The sequence below is a fragment of the Adelges cooleyi genome, unplaced genomic scaffold (assembly GCF_023614345.1).
Source record: "Adelges cooleyi isolate 19-005CV unplaced genomic scaffold, UGA_ACOO_1.1 ACOO_flye_CR_arks_rails_tigmint_CR_PRNA_30, whole genome shotgun sequence".
NCBI classification, from domain to species: domain Eukaryota; kingdom Metazoa; phylum Arthropoda; class Insecta; order Hemiptera; family Adelgidae; genus Adelges; species Adelges cooleyi.
Window position 1 is genome coordinate 182,637 of NW_026095971.1, and position 25,249 is coordinate 207,885.

The following is a 25,249-nucleotide window of genomic DNA, read 5'->3' on the forward strand; positions in this document are numbered from 1 at the left end:
AAAATATAATAGAAATACATATTTATCATTTTTATAATTTGTACAATTCTGGATTTTCTACCTCGTTTTTATATTAAAATATATAAGGATATACATACAACTGCAGACTACATTAGACATTTTGTGTCGTGTGACTGATGTTTTAATCAAAGTCAAAGTGGCTTTAGCGAGTAAACTGATAATTTGTCATACACACCAGCAGAGCTTTAACAAACAAACAAAATTCTCTATCGCGTTAGATATGCAATAACGTTTACCCACAAGAAACTATTGTGCCCCTACACCAACACCGGATCACAGTAATGTACATTGATCAACATATCAAGAGCCATTTATCGATTAACCACAATCTGTTGGTTAGGTATCTAACCTAGACCACCTTAGGTCCTAATCTAGGTCTTTGAAAACCGAGTGTTTTTTGCTGAATGAGTCGGGATATGATAAAATAATGCACTTTGAATAAGGTTCCGTATTCTTTAGACCGGCAGTTACCAACCTTTTTGAGACTATTACCCATAAATCAGGTTAGATATTAACAAATACCCCTCCCTCCCCAAAAAGGGGGGGTTATTCTCCCAGGTTGGGAACCGCTGGACTAACTATAGTCCAGCGTACAGTTTTAACTGGATAGTTAAAAACATTAAGTTAAATATTGATATAATTTACACCGTTTACATGACTTGAGGTTACACCCACTTGGATGTCTTGACTAGTTCGCCAACGTTTCGGAACACTTGCACGTTCCATCTTCAGGGCTGTGGTTCGATGTTGCTCGTACCGCGCTCTCCTGCAGACTGACCGATTCGTTTCCGTGGGCGTAGGTTATATACCATACCCCCCCCCCCCGCATTATCCGCTTGCCGCTGTCAGCTGTTTTCTACGGCCACGCCCCTTCGCTTTGGCCGGCTGCCGCATGACTGATTTTCGTTTCCGTTATCAATAGTTTCTTGCTGTATTTCCGGCTCTCTTCGTCCCGTTGGTCCACTTTTTAATTGATGTATCACCGGTTTCCATGTATCTTGTCGGTTGAAGTTTGTTGTGCATTTTTCGATTTCTATGGCTTTCCTCAGTTTCGAGTAATGGGATTCTCGGGACAGGACCTTGATTTCTTCAAAGTTTACGCTATGACCTTTTTGACCCACGTGTTCTGCTACGGCTGATTTTCCCGTTCTTTTGTAGTCCACATCTTTTTCGTGGGCTCTTGCACGTACTTCAATAGGTCGTTATGTTTGATATAATTTTATAATATAAAATGTATATTAATAGGATATAAAATGTGTAGTTGTTACAATAAATAAAAATAAATAGTTTAGTCTTAACCCTTAAAAAAATCATGTTTTACCCCTTGGGGGTAATTACCTCCAGGTTGGGAACCGCTGCTATAGATGATGCGTTATAAGTAAAAATATTTAATAAAATCAAAACAGTAAAATCTTAATTTTCCGCGTTATGAAATGAATCCAAAAAAATATATATACGCCAAGGCCGTTATAATTTAAATATAGATAGCTTGCAATGTAGAGCAGAATTCCTAAAAAAAATTTAAATAACATCATGTTAAATATCAAAAGTACAGATTTAAAAATTGCAAACTGTTAAATATTTCTTGAAAAAATTGTTACACGTGTCGAAGGAAATTGTAAGCTTAGCTGCGTATGACACATTTGTGTGCGGCGAAAAATTGCAGCCAACATTTTTAAGCAACAATTACCATTGGATGTATAACGTGAACACTAATAAATATCACATTATGTGTGCGACCGAGTGTAGTTGTTATTGTCTCGTTACGAGTCCGTGACCAATGCCTAGCCGGTGATGTATTCAAATTGGACTTCATCGTTTGTGTTATTATTGTATTTTATATTTCTACCATTATTGTATACTCTTTACCGGAGTTATGTACAAAATTGGCCGAGATCGCCGAAAGCGCAAAAAAAAAAAATGATTAAGCGATACGGACAACGACGACATGTTATTGTTTTCGACACCTGCTGTTAGCGCCAAAATTCGTCCTGATTGCCAAAATTGCAGGAGTAATTTAATTCATTTACTACGTTGGCCAGGGTCGCATTTAAATTTAGTATGCCGTACCATACCATGCGTGTAGTCGCGTCACGTCGTTTATAAACGAGTTTCCATACAGGCTGCGCCCACAGTCAGGACAGTTACAATTTTGGAATACAGCTCCCTCGATGCTACAAAATATTGTAACTATTGTCGTCCACTTTAATTTTATACATGTTCATCACATTTGTAAATACAATTATATGTACACAATATCGCTTGAAAGAAATAATATTTAATGTTCATTTTTCGAAAATAAAGTTCAGTTGTTTTTACCCGGCCAAAAGGGCGTCTGCCTCGTCTTTGATAATATTATCATACATTTTAAAAAAAATACTGTCAATATTTAAGACAACTAAGAACTGTGAAGAGATATTTAAAATAAGAACTTACACTGTAATTTTTCGTTCATAGAAATAATATACATAAATAAACATTTTGCCCGAGTAATTCGGAGTAATCATTAATTCGGAGCTCTTAAATAAAACATAAGTTCACATAATAATGTTCATCGATGTCACAAATATCATATTAGCATAACACCTAGTTTTATACTTGTCAGCGACTATCTTATCGAGAATACAACATTAATAGTATTTCATTCAAAAGTCTTAAAATTCTCGACCACATAACCAATCAACCCATAAGATTAGGTTAGTGGCGCCTGCTTTGTTGTAGCTGTTAGTGACTTAAATGTACTAAGTAACTTTTCGGTATTGCAGATAAAAGTTTACTGGTCGGTCTTCACAAGCTCAAATTTTGCATTACATTGCAAAATTCAAAATTGTATTCGCAATAACCTAGTATCTTGATTTATAAAATATTTCCAATTCAGCCATTAAATAGAACACAATTTTTTGTTATCAAGCCGACTTGTCATTTCATATAATAAACAGGAAAGACCAATAGATTTTACGATAAACGGATTGAAGGGGGACGAAAACACCGCAATGCGCAAACAAAACACAAGATAACACTATAAACACAAATGGAATCAAAGAAAAACACAATAAGCGTTGTGGTGGTCGGGGTTAGAACATTGTGGAGGCTATGCATCAACCAAGAGTCGCACACAGGCAGACAGATAGTATTTAACTTTCTTTGTTATTATAATATTATACACATAACGAATGAAAAAAAAATAATCTGCAACAAATTTCTGAAGTCATTTATCGACCAAACACGTCGTTAAATACTTAACAAAATGGCCAATTGGCGTTTTAGTATACTCCACACATTGGCTACTCGGAAATGGATGGACAGGAAAAAGAGACATTTACTCGTGTAATATATTTATACCGTTATATAAGAAATAATTTTACACTTGGCGTTCGCGTTCAGCACAAACAATAATATTATATAGAGACCGGTAGTCGTATAACAAACCACATTTTCGTTGGCCGAGTACTATTACATACACTTAACACTTTGCTGTATTACTTGTACTTAAAATACAATACAGTATAATAATATTAATAATATGGTACGTTGAATATGTGCACTTCTTCTTTTAATGTTGTTGTTGATTTTGTTTGTCCTATCTTATCTACCGACAAAACAAAAATACTCTAGTATTTATTCAAACAGCTCGTCACATCCTAAAGTGATCATTAGAACAATAATTATGGTGTAATAAAACAATAATAAATTAGTCAAAAGTCTGGCCATGAACGACGTGGTAAATAATCCAACTACGCTCATTCAATCGATGCTAGTCAGTCAAGCAGCATTAGTAAGGGTTCACTCATAAACAGTCCCTTATCTCTGAGCAAAAAACGACGAGCAAGAGCGCGCTATCAACTTACTAGACTACCTACTAATAAAAGTACATATAATAGACTAGCCAATTAATTAAAAAACTTACTATCCACAGATTTGCATCGAAGCGTTATTTAAAAGTGATTTTATCACTTTCAGTTATAATATAATTCTTGTAGACCTGTGGCCTCTCCGTCCCCGCTATGCCCCGACCACACTGTATTGACTTTTTTTTTAATTTTTTACTGATTCGACTGAAACTGCCCAGTTCTTAAAAAAACTTTAGCTTTTTTCCGCTCCACGGAAAAACATTTTCGAAACTACGGGTCCGCGCAAAACCACCAAGGTTTTTATATGACGTTTAATTAATAAACAGGGTCATTCAAATTTCACGTTACAGCAGATATTTCAACGAAATATTCAAAAAAGGCAAAAATTACCATACATAAAATGTTTTTATATTTCATGATCTACAATATTATAAAATTATTTAAGTATTTGTTTTATTTTCCGAGCACTATCAACTTTTGATAATTAATTAAAAATGATTTTCTAAAAATTGTTACTGGTCGATAACCAGTTACTTTTAAAGCTATTAAAGTATACAATTTAGGGTGGGAGAACCGAGAAAGGGTGAAGTGTAGTTTTATTTTTATCAAAATATTTCTTAACACTGGTTCAATTATTTATTAAGAACCGTAACTCTTACTTCCGGGCAGGGACTACTTCCATAACAATTTTTGGACTCGGGGCGGCATAAGAATTTTTACTTCAAAAATGTAAAAGTGAATTTATAGAAGGACATCCAGCTCTATGAAAGAACTTAAGAGAATGTATTATACCTACATGTTTTTATTAAAATAACACGGTCACGGAAATATTGTGGGCTTTTGAGTGGTTTTAGAATTTCAAAACCTACACTAAATCGAAAGTATATAACATTTCTAAAGGCAGTACGTTGACCTATTTACGAAATTTGTTTTGTAACAACGTTACAACTTACAGATACTATATAATATATAGTTAAAAAAGTAGGATTTTAGTCATTGAATATTGGAGAATCTTTAAAAGTTATAAATCCCCTAACGTTCTGCCCTCAGTTATCTTTAGATTTTGAATAGGTGTTTTTGCTCTAAACCCGCTATAAACCGAGTAAAACGCATTCTGCTATGTATGTTTAGATAAAAAATTGTTTTAAAGATGATGTGATTGTCCAAAAAATAAATTAACTATCAAAAAGTTAGTTCTAATTACTAACCTAATACACATAACTGTCTAACCTTTAAATGGAGATTTTGCAAAATATTGCTCCTAAATAAATATGGGTAGGTATAGCATCCTCGTAGTGGAACACTTAAGAAATATATATGGGCGGCTTAGACGGTCTACGTGGTCTGGACAATGTTCTACGCCAAACTAAAAATATTACTAAAACATGACATTTGTCTAGATCGAACTATACAAATCGACAAAGATTTAATCGTAGATAAGCGATTTGTTAATCAATTTGTTTGACAATCAAAAAAATGGACAAACCGACCATTTCGGACTTGAGAGTGGTAACAGTGGCGGGGATTTGCGCGCTAATACCTTACTGTGCACATTATACCAGCGGTGTGAAACCTAGGCATGCGGTTTACGGTGTTGTCCACCTTCACATATTGGTCGACCATTTGTCAGCGGTATGTGCTGGTACAGTGACACCGACATACTGTACAGAACTCGGGTGAAGTACCATGTTAAACCAATAAATCGTATGAATTTACACAGTACTGCATAGTAGCGATGATTATTATTCTCGCCGATATTGTCTTTTACGCGGCTCAAGAAGTACATGAAATGTCGTTAAAGAATTTTGTAAAAAAAAAACTTCTCTGGCGTGTACGTTTAAGAGCTTAGTTCTTGTCGAGAACTATGGTAGAAGAGGATAAACACAATACCAAATACTAAACAATTAATGTTCACGTCGCTAAAAATAATAATGCCTTTTTAAAGCGGTACGTTGTTGTTTTTCTCTCTGGTAGTCTATAAAGAATAAATGTATCCGACTCGGCGATAATAACTCAAAAGACTTGTTCATTATTCAAACGTTGTATACGGCGTTTCACTGTCGAGACGTCAGAGCGAAGAGATAACCGAAAAAAGGAGAAGGCGGCTTAAACAATTTTAAGTAAAAAAATTAATACAAAACCGTTACTTTCCTTCGGCTCGCGCAAACCATCTCTCGTCAGGATACTCTTTGCCTTGAAGGTTGTTGTAGTTTTAATTTGTTGTGAAGTTAACGTTAGAATTTCATCAATTTGAGGGCTGTCTACAAGAGGAATTAGCTTTAGATAGACCTTATCGGATTGCGTTGGTGAAGAGTTGTTTATGATCGGATTTTTAAAGGGGGAGATTCTTTCCGATATTTAAACCATCGTTATTCAACACACGGATCGAAAACTGTATACATTGCCGTAAAGACTCATTGCTCGGAATCAGTAGTTGTTCAATAATCATCTATAAACCATGTCGCCTTTATTAATAATTTGACCATATTTTTTTCAATTGCACTCCTTTTTAAATTTTCTCAATAAAAAACAACTTTGACATAGACTTCTGTTTCTAAAATGTATATTATATCTACTTTCAGTCTAATTTTTAGATTTCAAATCCAAAAACTGTTTTATAAGTGTAGTACATCACAGTGTAGATATCAAAACACAAAAGTGCATTTGATATTTTCCAGGAATAACGTTTGGAAATGTATAAAGTTTTATCATTTCATTTATAATAAATTTAATAAACTGACATAGACTATAGCAGCACAAATTGTATTCTTTGACTTCCAATAATGATACACAAATTACAATTTCAATTTTACAATGACACATACATGTATATATATGACTAACTACCAAATTTCATTAAAAAGTGCACTGTGCCATGGATATGCACTGACTTTATTAAGGTAATTGATTCATTGAGTGTTTGTTAAGAATATAATACTCACGAGACATTTTGAAAAATTTATTTTTTGATTCGGGAATCGTTAGGTAGGTAAGATTGCACATAAATAAGCATTTACTATTTAAAATACCACACCTTCAGTTTTTTTTTTTAAATAAAGGTTGTTTTGATTATATTTTAACATACGTCCTCAAGGCTTTATATTTTAAGCAATGCAAATAACAAGCTATTACTGATGAATTGCATAATTTAGAGTAAAGTAATTTTCATTTATATTGTATGCTGGGGTGTTAGAGTACTTAAAGACTAGTTACACAATATTTGTGATCTAATTAACGACCGAAATCAATAAGTAATGGCAGCGTCACGGTATCATATTGTTATTTCCGGCAAATAATTAAAAAAATAAGAAACACGGTGACGCGCTTAAAAAAAATATCAGTATTGATGATGATGAATTGATAAGAAAATCAGAGCGGTAGTACATAATTGGAAAATTATTATTGACACGTCTCAATAATTTTGTGACAAGACGACCACTATTAGAATTACATTTCTGCATTATCGGTTTTTATTTTTAGAATAGGATTAAACTTCTACCCGTAAACCGACGGCAGAAGGCCAGCCACCGTACCGTGTACAATCAACACACTCACGCGTATTTTTACATAGGTTTTACGCGCTTTCCAATCGCGTATAAATTACCATATCATTATGACGTACAGCTGCTTACCGAACAATAAGATGTAAATTCGAATAAAATGGAGGGAGAGATTAGTGGTTTTTTCGTTACAATTTTCCATTACCGATGTTGATGGATCTACAGATACATATTATGAGCAAAAACTATACGAATCGTCGGTGGCATCCCTTCCCTGGTGACGTTTGCACAGCGGAATAACGACCTTATGTCATAACTCATAACTAATAAATAAACGGAGGCCTTTTTTTCTCGGTGTTCTGTTTTCCTCTCGCAAACTAGTCGTGCGGATAGCAATAATAATTTTGATAATAATATTTTATAACATTACAGACACATTTGTCAACATGGTGTAAACATTGTTTTTCAACAGCAATAATAATAATATTGTAATATATTGAAAAATTCCGTGTGATTGTTGTAAATGTACTATTATTATTATTGGTTATCGTATATCATAATATACAAATAGATTAATGCGCTGTCGGGTGAAAGCAACCGGGTCGCAGTGAGTGAGGATCCGTGTAGAGCGGGCCAGTGGAACGGGAGAGAGAGCGGTAGTTGTTTGTTATCAGAAAATTGTTGATTTTTAACGCATACACACACAGCACACTGGCGCGAATAGGACACAGATAACGAGATGAGGCCGTTTCGCGTGTACGCCGTATTATATTACACGGTACACTGGTGTACCTTACCGAAATCGACCGTTTTGATAACGACCGCTACGACATGGTCATTCATAGTGTGTCGACGATAATTAAATATGCATTTAACACGCTCGGTTTTACAATATAATATAATATTGCGTATGGAAATACGCGTACACCCGAGGTATTATAGGTATTTATAGACAATCGGCGACCGCGACGGCTATAGTGGCAGTGGCGGCGGCGGCGGCGGCGGCATCGCAAGGTCGGAGGGAAGGAATCGGTCACGAGGGGGATGAGGAAAACCGAATAAGGGAGGGGGCGCACGCTCGATCGTTAAACGAGAGGAAAACTCAGCCGGGTGAAAAACACATTCCGTTATAATAACTGGCAACGGCAATGACGAGAGGACAAATAGAGCGAAACGGAAAAGCAAAAAAAAAAAATACGAATTTATTGACCACTCACTTTTTATCACCCTCTCGGTAGTGGGCAACTTTTGGCTGTTGTTCGACATGGTTGCGTCTCGTACGTCGGGGTTGCCGCTGCTGCTGCTGGCTATTTCTTTATCCGGCGTCCGCACTTCCTTGACGTATTCGGACGACGTGTTGGCGGCGGCGGTGGCGGCGACGACGACGACGGTACCGAACCCGTGCTGCTGGTGCTTATTCACTGTGGCGTCGTCCACAAGTCTCCGCGTCACGCCGCGTGCGACATTAACGTCCGATTGAACAGTATTATTTTCACGTTTGATAACGCGCCGAACACGACGTTGACAAAAGTATTATGATATCGTTTTGGCTATGACGGTACGCGTTGGCGTGGACATGGAATAACGCGAAATGCCTATTAAAATTTATCGTTTGACTTATCAATGATCACTAGAACCGCCGAACAGTGTAAATAATAATAAAATATGATATTTCCAATCGAAATTCGGTATTGGACGCGCGCCAATGACAGCGAAGACGACGGAGCGTTATAACGCCGGTTTCCTACAAGCTATAATAATAATAATAATAATAATAAAAAAGTAACCAACAACGAGCCAGTTTTTATACTTTTTTTTTTTTTAGATTAGCACTTATCGTCGGCCGCGGCGGTACTACTAGCTAGCTGCTGCTCGCTGCTGATGGTGGCGACAGCGAAGGTGCTGCTGCTGTTGGCCGCATAATCGCGCGCGCGTTGTTACACCGTATGAGAGCGTATGTGTTTACGTGAGTGTGTGAGCATTGGTCGGTATAATATTTTCACTATATTATAATAACATATATATATATATATATATATTATAATAGCAGTGTTTCGCGTGGTACACAAACACTTGACAACGGATAGTTCTGATACTTTATTATACTACGGTCTGGCGACCATTAGTACTACAACATACTACTACCACTACAGCGTCTGGAATGGCTAATAAATTGGAATACGGGACGTTTTGTTAAAATATATATCATATATTTTTCGATTTAATAATTGTTATCGCCGTACACAACCAACCGACGCAAATTTTTTACCCGAGCTTTTGTATTTAACGTACACCGCACACGGCACAACCAACCACTGATGACCGATCTGACGGCGCGGCGGTGTACAGTAAATCCGCTTATCGACCAAAATAAATAGCTGTAGTGACAACAATGTTTTATGCGTACTATCGAGCCGGTAATCGATTTCGATATACCTACAACGATCTAGAAAAAACCTTTTTTCTTTTATTTGAAAATATTTACAATCTGTATTAGTATGTACAATAGGTAAAATTTAAAGGCTAAGTTTTATTTACAAAGCGGAGGGGAGGGGCCGTCCATTGACACTACTTCAAACCTACAACAATTATTATTGTATAGGACCAATATCGCATTAAGGAGATTTATGTCGTTTTGTGAAAATGGTGCACGCACCGCAAACAAAATGTGTGTGTGTTTGTATGCGCGCGCACAATTACGAGAGCCGAGACAGATTCGAGGGAGGCGGGAGCGGCAAGAGGTACGTGCATCGCCGCGCCATGAGGCGGTGAAAAAATAACGCCAACCGATAATGATAAAAACCACGTTATTTCTCCCTCTCGCTCGCTCGCCCGTGACTCGTCGTGAGCTTAACGCGACCCGGCCGTTGCGCGCGCTCGGGTCTGCCGTGTAATATAATTTAATATTATAAAATCGTTAAGACCGCGTTGTGCGCATGCGCACCACCCGACTGACGACGGTAGAGCGCTCTTGTCTGGCCTATCATGTCCACACGGCCTCGCGGCACACTTCTAGTCCGCATAGCGCATTTGTAATTCGTATTTCGATTTTCGTACACCGCGGCCGGCGGCTGACGGTCAACGGCTGTGCTCTGCGGCGCTGATACCGGGGGTCGGCGCTCGCAGGCCTCGACAGCTGTTGCCTCTTAACAGCTCTTGAGGCACCTTGATTTGAAATAATTAAATAAAACGCGCTTGTCGCGTACTTAAAAAATACAAGCCTAATGCACCTATTGTGTATTGTACTTCTTAAAAGAGTTATTTAAAAACGACACATCGTAAACGCGGATACAATTTTACCGCGCTCTCGATCGTGGAAACAATTCAATATCTGCGCTACTATCGAATACAATTTGACATGAATAATTCGTTATTATTAATAATTATTTGTTGGTGGTTATGGCGTGGTGCAGTGGTATAATCTCAATTAACACTGGACGTCTGAAGCTGCGCCGTTGATTCCGGATGGGTGACCACCAGAGTTTTTCAACCTACACAAACCTGACCGATAATAGCCATAGATGTCGAAATTTTATTTAAAAAAAAAAAAGAAATGATTAGCTTCCATGCGGATCTGAGAAGCATCGGCTTTACGACGATGTATTTTTAATTTTGTTACCACGACGACTTTTTCACCAGTAGACTTCAACAAATCAGAAATCGTAATCGAAAAATATTGATTACGACAATTTGCTCTTTTGTTTATTAATACAGTTTGTATACTAATATTGGTATTTACGGTATAGTACCACAGAAATTAGAATTTTCATAATTAAAATATATAAACATTAATTTTGAGGTATGAAAAGTCCTAACATAACAACAACTACAGTTTTAGCTGGAAAAGTTGTTAAAATCTATTAATTCGACGTTATTAATTTACATTTAATTGTTCTACTTTTTTATACGCAATTTGACGTTTTTAAAACATGTTAATTCCAGATGACAGTTGTGAGACCCGGGACAAAAAAACTACCGTTGTTATGTATTATAATAATAATATGAATTATATATATATATATACATTCTTATACAGCTACATCACTTATATTGCACTAAATAATATAAATCGATGTTTTGGTTTTAAAGAAAATGTCGAATCATTCATCCATTGAAGATCTTAATCGAAGACTTGAAATCATAAACGTAAAGGTTAATGAACTACTTAAAGATTTGAAAAAGATGGAGTTTCTGTCATCAGTTTTAATTGATCCACGATTAGAGTTTCATAAAGTAGACGTATCAAATGAAAATGATGAAAATTCTAATAATTAAGTCCATTGGATTAACGGAATCAAGATTTGTTCATTTTTTTAAAACTAAATAAAGTTACATTATAATTTCTCAAGAATCAACTGATGAGAATTCGAAAATCAGGGTTTTCACATAAACGCTATTTTAGCCATTTAAAAATCGTATAAGTACTAAAATATGTTTGCACAATATAAAGCTGTTTATCTCAGTAAAATATTTTTATTGAAACCAAACTAATTTCCCAGTTGAAATCCTAAAGCAATTATTTAGTGTCCGAGTTAATTTGTAAATTTTACTTAGATATACACAACTTGATATTGTTACTATATCAAGTATACCATATCAAGTAGTATTACTATATCAAGTATATATAGGTTAGGTTTTACCTATATGATTTTTAAATAGCTAAAACAGCGTTAATTGTAAATTTTGGATTATTAATTTACATTATTAGTATCAACTAAAAATTTAGTTATACGTCTATATTGTTAGTTAGAATAGGTTATTAAAACAATTTCAATTATAGCATCGAAATGATAGCTGAGAAAGTAACTTTTTTTCCTTTGGACCGAATTACTTACACCCCAACAAAAACTTAACAGCGAAAAAGGGCCAAGTTCCAGACCCCCCTCCCAAAAAAAGTCGGCTTATAGTAGTGATATCTACATCGTCGCCAAGTCTGCTATTTCTTTAGTTCATAACCTTACTTCACTCCTATTTTAATGATCAACACATCTCTTTTATTTGTATTGCTTAACACTTGGCCAGTTCCTGAATGAGGCATAAAACAGACAACCGCTACTTTGATTTGCTGACTTTTTTGGGACGAGATCTGAACCTCTTTTCTTATCTTCTGAGTTATCGCCTTCCTATCACCCACGTAACTCCCAAGTAAGTACATTTGATAATGATGTTTTATGCTTCATTCAGAAACTGGTCAAGTGCTAAGCAATACAAATAAAAGAGATGTGTTGATCATTAAAATAGGAGTGAAGTAAGGTTATGAACTAAAGAAATAGCAGACTTGGCCACGATATAGATATCACTACTATAAGCTGACTTTTTTGGGCCGCCTCAAAGATTTTGCTCTAATACAATTTTTCTTAGAAAAGCGGCACTTGCTATTTTTTTGTACTTTGAACGAACGAACGAATTTTTCGACGAAGAATAACACGGGTATACGGTGTACAGACTGAATAATGATATTATTACAATTACTAAAATATTCTGTTTTTGATGACTGATAAATAAAATGAAATACAATAAAATTACGAAAACATTAAGTATTTACTATCAATTACAAACAATTGCTGATTGTCATATTGTTAGTCCAGTCAAAATAAACATTTACCCTCGGAATAATTCACCTAGAGCTGTAAATTAGTAAACACCTCAAGTACATCATTACAAATGAAATGTCAAAAGTACCCATCGATCCCATTACTGCTAAAAAAAATATTCGAGGTCAAAGGACCCAAAAATAGGGTTTCTTACATATCTCTTAAACTAAGTAATTTCGTAAAAATAGCTTATACATAATTTGTAGATCAAGTAATTTTCTAAAAAAAAGTATCTTTAATTTTTTCCTGTGAGTAATATTTCACGAGATATTGCGGTTTCAAAATTTAAATAAATTTCATCTTTTTAATATCTTTGAGGTGTTAGGCACATTTTTTTTTGTATTATTCTCTGAAGGTATAATCTATAATTTTTTTGTGAAATACATTTTTACTAAAGATTTTTTAGAATTGAAAAAAAAAATGGTACAATGGATAATTAATTATTAAACCAGAACTCTTTATTAGGAATCAAGTTCAATTGATTTTGTAAAATTATGTTAAGATGAATAATAGTCTTTAAATTTTTCGACAGTAATATTCTTCTTTTTGAAATCTATATTATGGTTTTTCTTCACTTACTTCATCCTCTTGTAGCTGAACTTCTATAGGTTGATTTAATAAAAAAGATGAATCAAATATTTTTTCATTGATAGCTTAATCATAAATTTCATTATCTATGGTATTCGATTCAACATTGGAGCAAGACTGGCCTTGACAGTTATTACATACTAGTGAACAAAATAAACCGATTTTCTTTCAACCACATTTATAATTACAACCTTTTTTGCAATTACAAAAAATATTATTAAGAAGTATTTCTGGAGCAGGAGGGAGTAGTTTGAATTTGCTCCAAACTGTTATATTTAAATAACCATTCCAGTCTTCAGGGTTCAGTTCGTTTCCTAGCCATACTTGGACTTGATAGTAGACACGATATAAATGTTGTTAAGCAGCGGAAGATTTTGGAGGAAGACAGGATAACTTAACACTTTTATTACTTCGTGTATTTTTTACAAAACTTAAATATCTATACTTGTCAATAGAATCAATTTTTTTTAGAGCTCCGTACATTGCAAGAAGGAAACGAATTCCATTTGTAAGAATAATGTCTGGAGAAGAGTCAATCTTTTTAAATACTTCAGCGCAATCAACTAAATCCTGACATTTTTCAAATAATTTAAATACTTCTGTTTTACCTCTTTGATAGAGTGCTGACGTAATATCACAGCCAGTTATTGCATGTAAAAATAAGATATGAGCTTGACATTTTGAATATGAGGTTAAACTTAGTGATGAATACATTTTTGTTTCTGTTTGAGCTTTTCCAGGTTTCAAAAGGTAAATCGTCTTACCACAGAAGTTCGTGCAGTTAGTATTATTAACAAATCGAAATCTTTACCTACAACAATAGTTGTATTTGTGTTAGACTATTTTAAAGTTATTTGTCTGGGGTGAATTACTGGCTGAATTAATAGCAAGCATGGGCTTCGGATTAGGAAACGCGGGAACTGAGCCTACCTTCCGCAGAGGAGCATCAGAATCTATTCTTGACCAATTAATTCGAGGAACTAATTTGAAAATTAAAAACTGGAAAGTTGTGACAGAGATGGACTCCCTAAGCGACCATCTATACATCGAGTTCAACCTAGATCCTACAGAGGAAATAAGAAATAACGTGTCAAGGAGTGACACAACAATGACACCATTGATGGTCTACTCGCAAATTGAATTGGTCCAAGCTGTCAGAGTATTGCCAAACCTCAACAAAACCTTATGCTGAGTCTACGACAAGCGTGTATGAGACAGTGGAGGAATTAAGCACTTATCTAATAGGTGCTTGTAATGCTTGTATGCCGCTGAAAGGCAAAGCCAACCCATACCGCAAGAAAGGGGTGTACTGGTGGAATGAACAAATTGCAGATCTATGAAAAAAATCCCTAGCCGCTCACAGGCGTTACCAACGAGCAGCCAACGCCACGGAGTTTATCTATGCAAACAAGAAAAAGGTGAAGCGAGGAATGCCCGGAAAGCCCTGAGGAACGCGATACGAAATGCTCAAGCACAATGTTGGGATAATCTATGTAGGTCTATCGATGGTGATCCTTGGGGCTACCATACAAGGTTGTGACAAAAAAGCTGGTCAGACACACATACTGTACTGCGGCACAAGGACGGGAAGAAGAAATCGCAGATTATCTCTTCCCAGATCATGCAGTTATAGACTGGGACTCTATTCCAATCGAAAATGGACGCCAAAACAGTGTTGTTGCAGCATCTTTCACTATGCAAGAGCTGGAAGCGGCAGTTACTCGACTGCCATTTGGAAAAGCACCAGGACCGGATGGAATTCTAAACGAGGTCCAAAACATTCCCCGAACCTAGTACTAGATGCTCTAAACGCCTGTTTAGAGGCCGGCTATTTTCCGCTTAGGTGGAAACGAGCCAGGCTCGTGCTACTTTACAAGGGAGGAGATAAACCAGTAGACCAGCTATCTAGCTACAGACCTCTGTGTATGTTAGATAACCCAGGAAAACATAGCACTGGATGTTAAAAACGCATTTAACTCATATAAATAAAGCTACTATGGAAGTTGGAAAAACAACGAATGCAATTGGAAGACTCATGCCAAACATCGGCGGACCGTCCCAATCGAAAAGATTATTGCTAACGACGGTAGTGCATTCCAAAATGTCCCACACATCACCAACATGGGCGAAACTTGCATTAAAGACGGCAAAAAATAGGAAGGCGTGTATCAAAGTCCAACGTCGAGTAGCCCTACGTGTGTAATCAGAGCCTACCGCACCGTGTCTGACGATGCGGCCCTGATGTTGGCCTGCATGCCACCAGCGGACTTAATAACCCAAGAGAGAGAGAGAGAGAGGGTTAAGTTTCGAAAGGCAGAAGGTACTACCCAACCTATTAGCATTTAACCGGCGGAAAGGGCTAGAACAATTACCGAGTGGCAGGAAAAGTTGAGCGCTTCACCGAAAGCTAGCTGGACTAGACGGATCTTGCCGAGTCTGGCCCGATGGATAGGGAGACCGAACCCGGTAGTAACGTTTCACCTAACACAAGTGTTGACAGGGTGCTTCCAAGAGTACTTTGTGGAGGAGGAAAATAGCCCGGAGTCCACAATGTGTGTACTGTCAGGATCCGATGGACACTGTAGAGCGTACAGTGGGTTAGGTTAGGTTAGGTAGTCATAGAGGCCGCTGACAAAGCGCAGACAGCATTCGTCAGCATGGTGGGCACGATAATGGATGCGAAAACAAAAGACGGAAGAGAACGGGAGCGACTCCTTAGAGGAAGAGTGACATAATAGCGTAATGATTGTAAATAATTGTATAAAACCGGGCATGTAAATATAAATGTGAGCCCCCCCCCCGCCCGCAGGGTTAAAGTGGATTTTCTTACAAAAAACAGTATTTATATATGTACATATGTGAATAAACGATGACGGCTAATGAGGGGAAGTCATGTGGAAAACAGTTCCCCCTCATTGGTTCTGTATTTAAAAAAAATAAATAATATAGAAAGATACAATGATTAAATTATGTATTATTATTATTATTATTATAAAAAATTAAAGATATTTTTTTTCCTAGGAAATTACTAGATCTACTAATTATGTAAAAGCTATTTTTACGAAAATACTTAAAGTTTAATAGACATGTGAGAAAAACCTATTTTTGTGGCCTTTGACCTCGAATACAATTTTTAGCAGCATTGGGATCGATGGGGACTTTTGACATTTCATTTGTAATGGTATACTTGAGGTGTGTACCAATTTTCAGCTCTATGCGAATTATTTCGAAGTTAACTTTTTTTTTTTTGGCTATTTTGAATGGACTATGTAACACCATAGACCTATAAAGATATGGACTGCGCCTCTCACACATACTGCCGCGTTATTAAACGTTAGAAATAGATAGATAGAGTTGTTAGGTTTCCCATGGAATACAAATTGAAAAGACATGGGATAATAAAGTTTTATATATATGACGATACACACACATGGAAATATATAATAATTAAATCATATTTAATCAATTAATATTATAAAAATGTATAATGATCTTGATTGAATTGTATGCACATTATATGTATTCATTTTTAATGAATTATGACTACTACTGGTCACTGGTGTTCTTTTTATAAATTATTGACATTTTCAAGTTTGTCTTAAGAGGGCATCGCACCGGTGATTTTCAGTGGTAAAAACATGTTTAAGCAGACTGAAAATAACTCGCTTAATTTTGGTTTTAGAGTAAAAGCACCCATTATGAAATTGAAAGAAAACAATATTCCGGAGAGCAAGAGGTGCGTTTTTTAAAAAAAATTAATTTTATATAAGTTACAGTCATTTAAAAATGTTAAAATAGTCGTTATTTCTAAACTATGTATTGAGCGTTATACTTAGAATAATGAAAAAAACGCACCGTCCTGCCATCCGAAATATTGTTCTCTTTTAATTTTATAATAAGTGTTTGTACTCTAAATCCAAAATTAAGCGAGTTATTTTCAGTCTGCTTAAACAAGTTAAGATGAAAAAACATTTTTAAATCGCTTTCAAGGATGCTGTGATAGTCCAAAAAAAAAATTAACTACCAAAATAGAGTCCTAGTTATTGAACTAATAATTACACATCAGTTTAACCTTTAAATTAAGATTTTGTAAAAAATTGCCTATACTTTACTCCTTAAAAATGGGCGATGCGACGCCCTCTTAACAAGTTGACGGACATGACTGCTACAGCAGTTATGCGAATGACCGTTATATGAGAGTCACTCTCATACCTCAATAACTATCATAGTTATAACTAATAACAAAAATGTTAGAACTTTTCTGTTACAAATTGTGATCTAAATACATTGTTAACATACAAATATATGACTGCTATAGCAAATAAATTCTACTTAACAACAAATGAGTAAAAATGTGTAGTCAGCCCTTTTTTTTTTTGTAAGCATAAAGCAAGGTCTTGTGAGTAATTATTAAACAATATTATTAAATTTATCAAACATAATATAATATAAGGTCCTCTTGAAAGTGTTCTTCACAAATCACATCGTTCGAATCTAACAAGAATGAATATAAAAGATTGTTCGTCCAAATGGCAGTGTTGTGATTTAATATTTATACATTTTTATTTTATTTACCTACAGCTATAAATTATAATTTATTTATTAATGATTTATACTTATTATTTTCTAATTGACCAATAATTATCTATTATCACTTATCAATTATCATTGACAAGTTTTGAGGTTAGTTTTGGCGGGAAATGGTTGGTATATTTGGCTACACTGTAAAATAGCCTAGCAAAATCTTAACGTTTTCCTTACTCCCTACCACTTTTACAAACGAAATTTTAATTTCAAACACGAACGGTGAAACTTCATCAAACCCTCCTATCGCGGATTGCCCAATGAATGATGAATGAATGTTAAATTTTCAAATCTAAATGACAACAACAAGTACAACATTGAACATACCGTTGTTAAATTTTAAAATAGCAGTTCGTAATATATAATGTTTTCAATTAGTTTCCATTTTCGGTTATTTAAATTTAGCTTTGTTAACGTTTAGTTCGTTTTATTACATTTACGTTCTCACATTAATATTTTTTATAACATTTTGCTTTTATAATTTTATTGATTAATAATATTTGTGAATCCAACTTTTTCACCGATGGTCATTAAATGGTCCATCTACAACTTTTAATTTTGGTAAGTGGGAGTCTTTAATTTAAATGTAAACATTCAATATAACGTTAATGCATCATAGTTTTTTTTCTAGGCCACTAAATAAATACAAGTCTTATTTAGTAAGAGTAGCTTTCGTAACTAGTAAGAATACTAAATATATGATAAATTCGTGCTTATTCGGTCTGCACCTTAACACAACCATATTAACGTCTGCATCAAATAAGACAGTACCTAACTAATATTTATAACTTTAAAGCAAATTTAAAGAGAGTTCATAAAATTATTATAATTTAGCAAGTCAAATTTAAGTAAGTCTGTAATTAGACATTAAACTGGTGGTTTCTTGTGATTTCTAAATCAAGAAAAATACTATTTTTATGTAGCAGTACATAGGTAATAAAATAATGTTTAAAACCCTTAACCATAAAAAATTATATACTCTCCGCGTATACGACGTATTTTAGCAACGATGTTGTCATCTTCAGCGCTAACGACATTTTTTATGATTAAGGGTTTTAAATATTATTTTATTATATATAACAATAAGTTGCTCAAGTTTTTCTAGTGCATAGGTATCATAATTATCAATATTTTTTAGTCACTGTATTATTTGTTGCAATTGTTAATTTTTTTGTATTATGAATGTTTTTTAACCCCTAAGCAATCGAGTCTTTGAAAATTCCGTTAGTAGTCGCATCGTGTTGTTATACCATTTTTTATCTCGTTGTAGGAATATTTTTTTTCCCCGCTTATTGTGTTGACAGTTTATTAATTAGAGAATAGCAAAATATCGAGAAGCAAAACTAGAGAGTCACAACAAACCTAAAAATGTCAATATAATATTATTCTATACTTTCTGTATTTAAACTATAGTACCTTTTTTTGTTGTAGTGTATAAATTAAATAAAATTAATGGTATAAAAATAAATTATTTTTGAAAAAAGTTGATTTATACAAAGTTATTGCATTTTGAAGTAAATTGAGTTTTTGTCCATAAATTTAAATGAATTTATTTTCATCTTGAAAGAGTACAATAAAAAATAATTATAGGATATCCATGGAAGTATACGTGTTTTGCTATATTTGAAATCTTGTTTTGCGAGTTGTAATAAATGTTTTATTTTATTTTTATTTTTTAGATAATCATTTTCTTTTGATTTGATTGGATACTATGGCTAACCATCAATTTGACACAACTTCATCTACATTTAAGGCGCCTCTAGCCCCAATAAGACCACTTACGATGATGCCCGGACATGCTGAAACTTTACTTTTCAATGATATTATGGAAGATAAAACTATGGAGTTACGCAACACCATGACAGAGTTTTTGCAAGTTCAACCATTTCGTAAATTTGAGTTTGAATTCTCAAACTTTCTAAAACGAGTAAAGGGTATAATAGAAGAAGGCCAGCGTAGTGGTGCAAATGCTACTCGCCTGACAAATGTATCACATATTGCTCCTATGTATTCAAGACCTTCTATGAGTTTCAATTGCAGACCATCTTCTACAATATCAATGATCAGTACAAATCGTCAAAGTGCGTTCCGGCTTCCAGAAACAAATTATCAACCTATTGAACCCTTAAACCCATTTAAACCTCCAACAAGTGTTACGATGCGGCCAAATGGAGTATTACCGTGTATTGATGACTTAGTAATGAGTACGGAGGGTTCTTCAAGATCTTCCAAGTTACGTACTACAGTTGTTGAATTAAATGAACAAATGAGCAAAGAAAGTCAAAAATCACATTATGATACAAGAAATCAAACCGAAGAGCATGAGCCAGAATTACACGAAGCTGCTATTCCGAATGCATACTCTGATATGACAATAATTGAAAACACATCCACTTCTAGATCACAACATAATACTGGTTCACAAAACAAGAGTAATAGTGTAGAATCTCTTTTAGAAGGTGTTGGATTTAAAATTGTTGTTGGATTACCAAACAAAACAAACTGTTCTACCAAAACAGATCATACAAGTCAGTTAAATATCATTCCTCAAAATCAGTTGAATAATTTAACCAAAAATATAGTGAAGTATTTATCTATGTGGTCAGTAAACTTGAAACAATTTACACACCAAAAAAATGTAAAAGCAGTGTTAGTAGTGTCAGGTAAACTATTATTGATTTGAAACAGTATATTTATAATTATTATTAAATATTTTTTTTTACTTTTTAGGTACACTCATAGCTGAAGATAAAGTAACTACACTGGAAGAAGGTCATGATGCTGGAATTTTGGAAACGCGCAAAGAAAAAAATCTTATAAAAACCAAAAATGGCATTTATCGACTAATGGGTAATATTGTTAGAGGTCACCCAAAAGATATTTATAATATATGTTGCGAGATCCAGGGTATACCAAAGAATTGGAAGTTATTAATCAGACAATCTATAACAGTTAAAAAAGTAACCGAAAAACAAGCTTTAAATTTTTCTCTGGAATCTCCTGCTGGGCCCGTAAAATCATCTAAACCACCTGCTAGTATGAATGCCAGTATGACCAGGAAAGGTACCACTTATAATAGTAGTTTCTTTCCACATAAAGAAGTTTCTTGTAAAAGAAAATTTTCTGAGTATGACTCGACTGCAGAACATGGTATAAATAAGCAACAAAGGTATCAAATACCTTTGTTGGCATCAACTCCTAAGAGACCAAAACTGCAACCAAGTCACACTCCAAGTCAACTTTTAAAAAAAAAATTATGTCATAAGTTGAATAGCCAAAATGCTGTAGCAAACTGTAAGAGTAGTAAAACTCTCGACGCTGTTAATGATTCCATTGTTGTAAAAAAAAAACAATCATTAACTAAACAAACACAGGTAATTTATACTTTGTAAATATTTATTATCTTAAAATTATTTTAATATAAGGTCAACGTTAATTTTTTATTTCCAATTCGATTAATCATAAAAATAGCATTACATTTTAGTGTTTACTCCTCCAAATCCTCATTTAAATGTTGAGTGTTGTTTAAAGAAAAAAAAATATTTATATAGGGTGATTCTTTTATCATGGGCTATTCATCATCTCATAAGGTTTAATAAGAAATTTAATTTTTTTTTTTCACGTGGTTTTGTACAATGTGATGTAAATTTTTCACAATTTTTTTTCTTACGCCCTTCCCAACTTAGTTTTTTTGACAGAAACTTTTGAATTTTAAATGGTAACATATATATTTTATTAATTTTTTTAATTTAAAATAATGTACTAAAATTTTTGACCGGTTAATAATAATAATAACAAGATTTGGACAACTATTTTTAAAGTTTAAAAGTTAGGATGGGAGGGGAATTGCGTGCAGATAAAAATAATACACTCCACCTTTCCTCCTGCCCTAAACTTTAAACGTCAAAAATAGTTATCCGAAACTGGTTATCGACCAGTGAAATAGTTATGTGTAAAAATAAGATAATTTTTCGTTTTTTCCACCGCTATTTCTACTATGCTTAGAGGAGGGGATGGCAGTCTTTTCTCCTAAACAGATTGTCCTGCACAGTGAGAAAGACCGCCCGTGGCTGGATTTAAACCAGCGTTTTTGGTTTTCAGCACCGCCGCCTTTATCTACTCAGCGACTCTGTCCCTCTGTGTTTTTATTAATATGTGATGAGGAAGGAGTAAACTTTTTTTAACTTATTGTTTTATAAAATACCTTAATTAATAACAGTCTTGGTTGGCTAGACTTTATTTAACAATAAGGTTTAGCAGTGCCGGTTAGTATTATTATTAGAGTAACTGTAAATGTGGGTAGTATTAATGTATGTCATGCTGAAGACTGATTTTTTATTTTACACGTATTGCTAATTATTAAATTAAAAAAAAAAACCAGTCATTTCAATTGTGCCAATAGTAAAATTGAATTTATTATAATTTTCTAGGAAAATAATTTTTTGAAACCTCAAAGTCTAACTCCAATTGATAAATCAAGCAAAATGAAAGCCAAGACAACTGCAATATCTACTAAATGTAAATCAAAACAAACATCATCAGACAAATCTTCTCTAGTTGTTGCCAATTGTTCTAACCAGTCCAGGCAAGAATCGGTAAATAATTTAAATGTAAACAGCATTAATAGTATTAAACAGTCCAGAAGTAAAACACAAGATAATTTTTCAATGAATAGTACCAATAAAAGCCTATCTAAACTCAAATTAACAAATACAAATTCCACAACTAGTTCGGTTGAACTCGTTAAGCAGCATAACTCGAAAACCTCATTAAAGAATTGTTCCCAAAAAGAAAATATCATTAATCATAAATTTTTAAAAAATGACAGTGTCTTAACTAAAACAAAATTGACTAAACAAAAAGCCAAGGAACTTTCTAAAAAACAACTCGAAACTACAGTATTTGATGAAAAACCTAAAAACCATGGTAAAAAAAAGAGGAAGAATGAAGTGTTATCTTCTGTTAAGAATTCATCGCAACAAGGAGGTCTGTTTGATGACTTGGATGTTGACGGTTTTGGTGAAATGAGCAATTTCAATATAATGGAATCTCCAGGGAAATTAAGTTTAACTTCACGCACAGACAAGTCCAGAAGCGTAACACCTCCATTATTTAATCAAAATTGGGCGGGCTCGTCAGCAAAGTCAATAGTCATCAGTGAACCACCAACACCACTGAGCAAATCCATTGAGGCTAAAGCGTTGAAAAAACGAGTTAAGGCTCCTAAAATCACATTAGAAGAAGAATTAAAAGTGTTGAAAAGACATAAGACATCTACTAACAAACATAAGACCAATGAAAAAGACTACAAAGCTGTGGCAAAAATTATCGACAACATGTTAATATATGATGAAAAATTGGATAATGATAATGATGAAATTAATTCATATTCATGTTAATTGATTTGTATTAGTTATTACGCTATATTTTAATATTATTACTATTTTTTTATGTTACTTAACTAGTTTTGCTATGATGGCTCAATATATTTTTATTGTTTTAATCTTCATACCTCTATGTGAATTTTTTGCCATATCTTCGATAAATGCATTTATATTTATAATATGTAATATAATTGGCAATTCATAAATGTAAACAAAAATCTAAACTAGCACACTTAAGATGTCAATATTTGAAAAATACTTTTTCATTTAACTTAATTGAAGTGTATATATTTCCCAGCAATAAAAAGTATTGTTTGAAATCGGAATGTTTTTTAATGAGGACATTACATTAAAAACTATTCATAATTATTGCAACTGTCCACCTTACTTGCTGTTGGAACACTTAAAAGAGGGACTTTAAATTTTCAGAATAAAATAATAATTTAATCCATAACAAATTTTCTTAAGTTTTTGACATTTAAAATACTGATAGAATATATAAACTTTTAATAGTAAATATTCTTACTTAAAATTATTTAAATTTAAGAGATTTTTTTTAATGTATTGTGTCCATAAACTTGAAATAAAAACCACGTTATATTTCCCATGATTATAAAAAATGATTAATGTAAATTTCTATTTATTTTAAAATTAAAACAAATATGCTTTATGTTGTTTATTTATTGTATAATAAGATTTTTAATTTGTATTTATAGTAGAATTTTTTTTCAGTGTTGTACTTGTATTATTTATTTATTATTATATTATAAATTAATTAATAATCCTCTAAAAATTAAGTATATGATTTTTATGAGTAAATATAAATATTGTAATATCACAGAGCACCATCAGTTTAAAAATCAGTATGGAATCTGTTCTATCTAGAGTAAATCTTAATTTGATCATTTTACTGATGTATACATTACTTTATAAGCAATACATGCACAGTTCAATCAATTATTGACACATTCATAAAGTAAATCTAAAAAGAAAAAACTAGATCACTGTCAAAGTCTAACAACGTAGTTCTGCAAATAATAAAGACAGCAGAGGGTTTTTTTTTTTAGAAACGTTTTTTTTGAGACGTACAATCTGTAAAAATTGTTTACAGTAAATTTTTTTATAATATTTACAAAAATATGTACATGATTAACGCGAGGAGACCCCACATTAGGGGTACCTCAATGAATATAAAATCAAATTAACGTTTTAAGTCGCGGCACCATCTCCTTTTGAGGCGCCTGAGACGATTCCCCCAGGGAGGTTGTCAGTTGCTAGCTGCACGATAAGTTGATTTGAGCTTGAGCTCAGTTTTGAGTGGAAACGGTTGTAATACAACTCGGCGATCTTGTTTACCGATTGAACGTTAAGCTGAAGTCATTTGTCACAAACCAAGAAGCTCCGGTGATCACACGCATACAAATATTTTGGAAAGCCTGAATAGTTCTTGTATCCGAGGATTTCGCTGACCCCCAAATGGCTATCCCATAGTTCTTAGAAGAGTTTTGTAGAGAATTAGCTTATGTGTCTACGGCTTTCTTTAAGCAATATCTTTAACACCCACCATTTTTAGCTATTTTATTTGTTTTTAAAATGTATAACTTAGGTAATCAGAACAATAGTATATTACTCCTTTTCGACTACAGTGAAACAATAAATTTCATAAACTATGGCGACAATTGAGTAATCTGGAACAATATTAAAAATATTTAATATATTGTATCGTT

The 25,249-nt window shown here is 33.7% G+C and overlaps 2 protein-coding genes across 4 annotated transcripts in view; one reads left to right on the forward strand and one right to left on the reverse strand.

Annotated features, from left to right (window-relative positions):
* LOC126839354 (serine/threonine-protein phosphatase 2B catalytic subunit 3-like) overlaps positions 1-9,298 on the reverse strand; it is a 54,298-nt gene extending 45,000 nt beyond the window's left edge. The window contains exon 1 of one of the 2 annotated variants that reach the window (XM_050574640.1): positions 8,590-9,298. In XM_050574640.1, coding sequence (XP_050430597.1) covers positions 8,590-8,638 — 49 coding nt within the window. In that variant the 5' untranslated portion in view covers positions 8,639-9,298. The remainder of the gene's footprint in view (positions 1-8,589) is intronic. The other variant, XM_050574641.1, reaches the window with a different exon arrangement.
* Positions 9,299-18,349: 9,051 nt separating this feature from the next.
* LOC126838133 (uncharacterized) lies at positions 18,350-24,143 on the forward strand. Of its 2 annotated transcripts, none has more exons than XM_050572285.1 (4): positions 18,350-18,699; positions 19,818-20,801; positions 20,869-21,512; positions 22,569-24,142. In XM_050572285.1, exons 2-4 carry the CDS (start codon positions 19,850-19,852, stop codon positions 23,535-23,537), a joined length of 2,565 nt encoding a protein of 854 aa, XP_050428242.1. In that variant the 5' UTR covers positions 18,350-18,699; positions 19,818-19,849; the 3' UTR covers positions 23,538-24,142. The 2 variants fall into 2 exon arrangements, with proteins under 2 accessions (XP_050428242.1, XP_050428243.1); XM_050572286.1 differs by lacking the exon at positions 18,350-18,699 and adding an exon at positions 18,759-18,819 and having other exon boundaries at positions 22,569-24,143.
* The last annotated feature ends 1,106 nt before the right edge of the window (positions 24,144-25,249 follow it).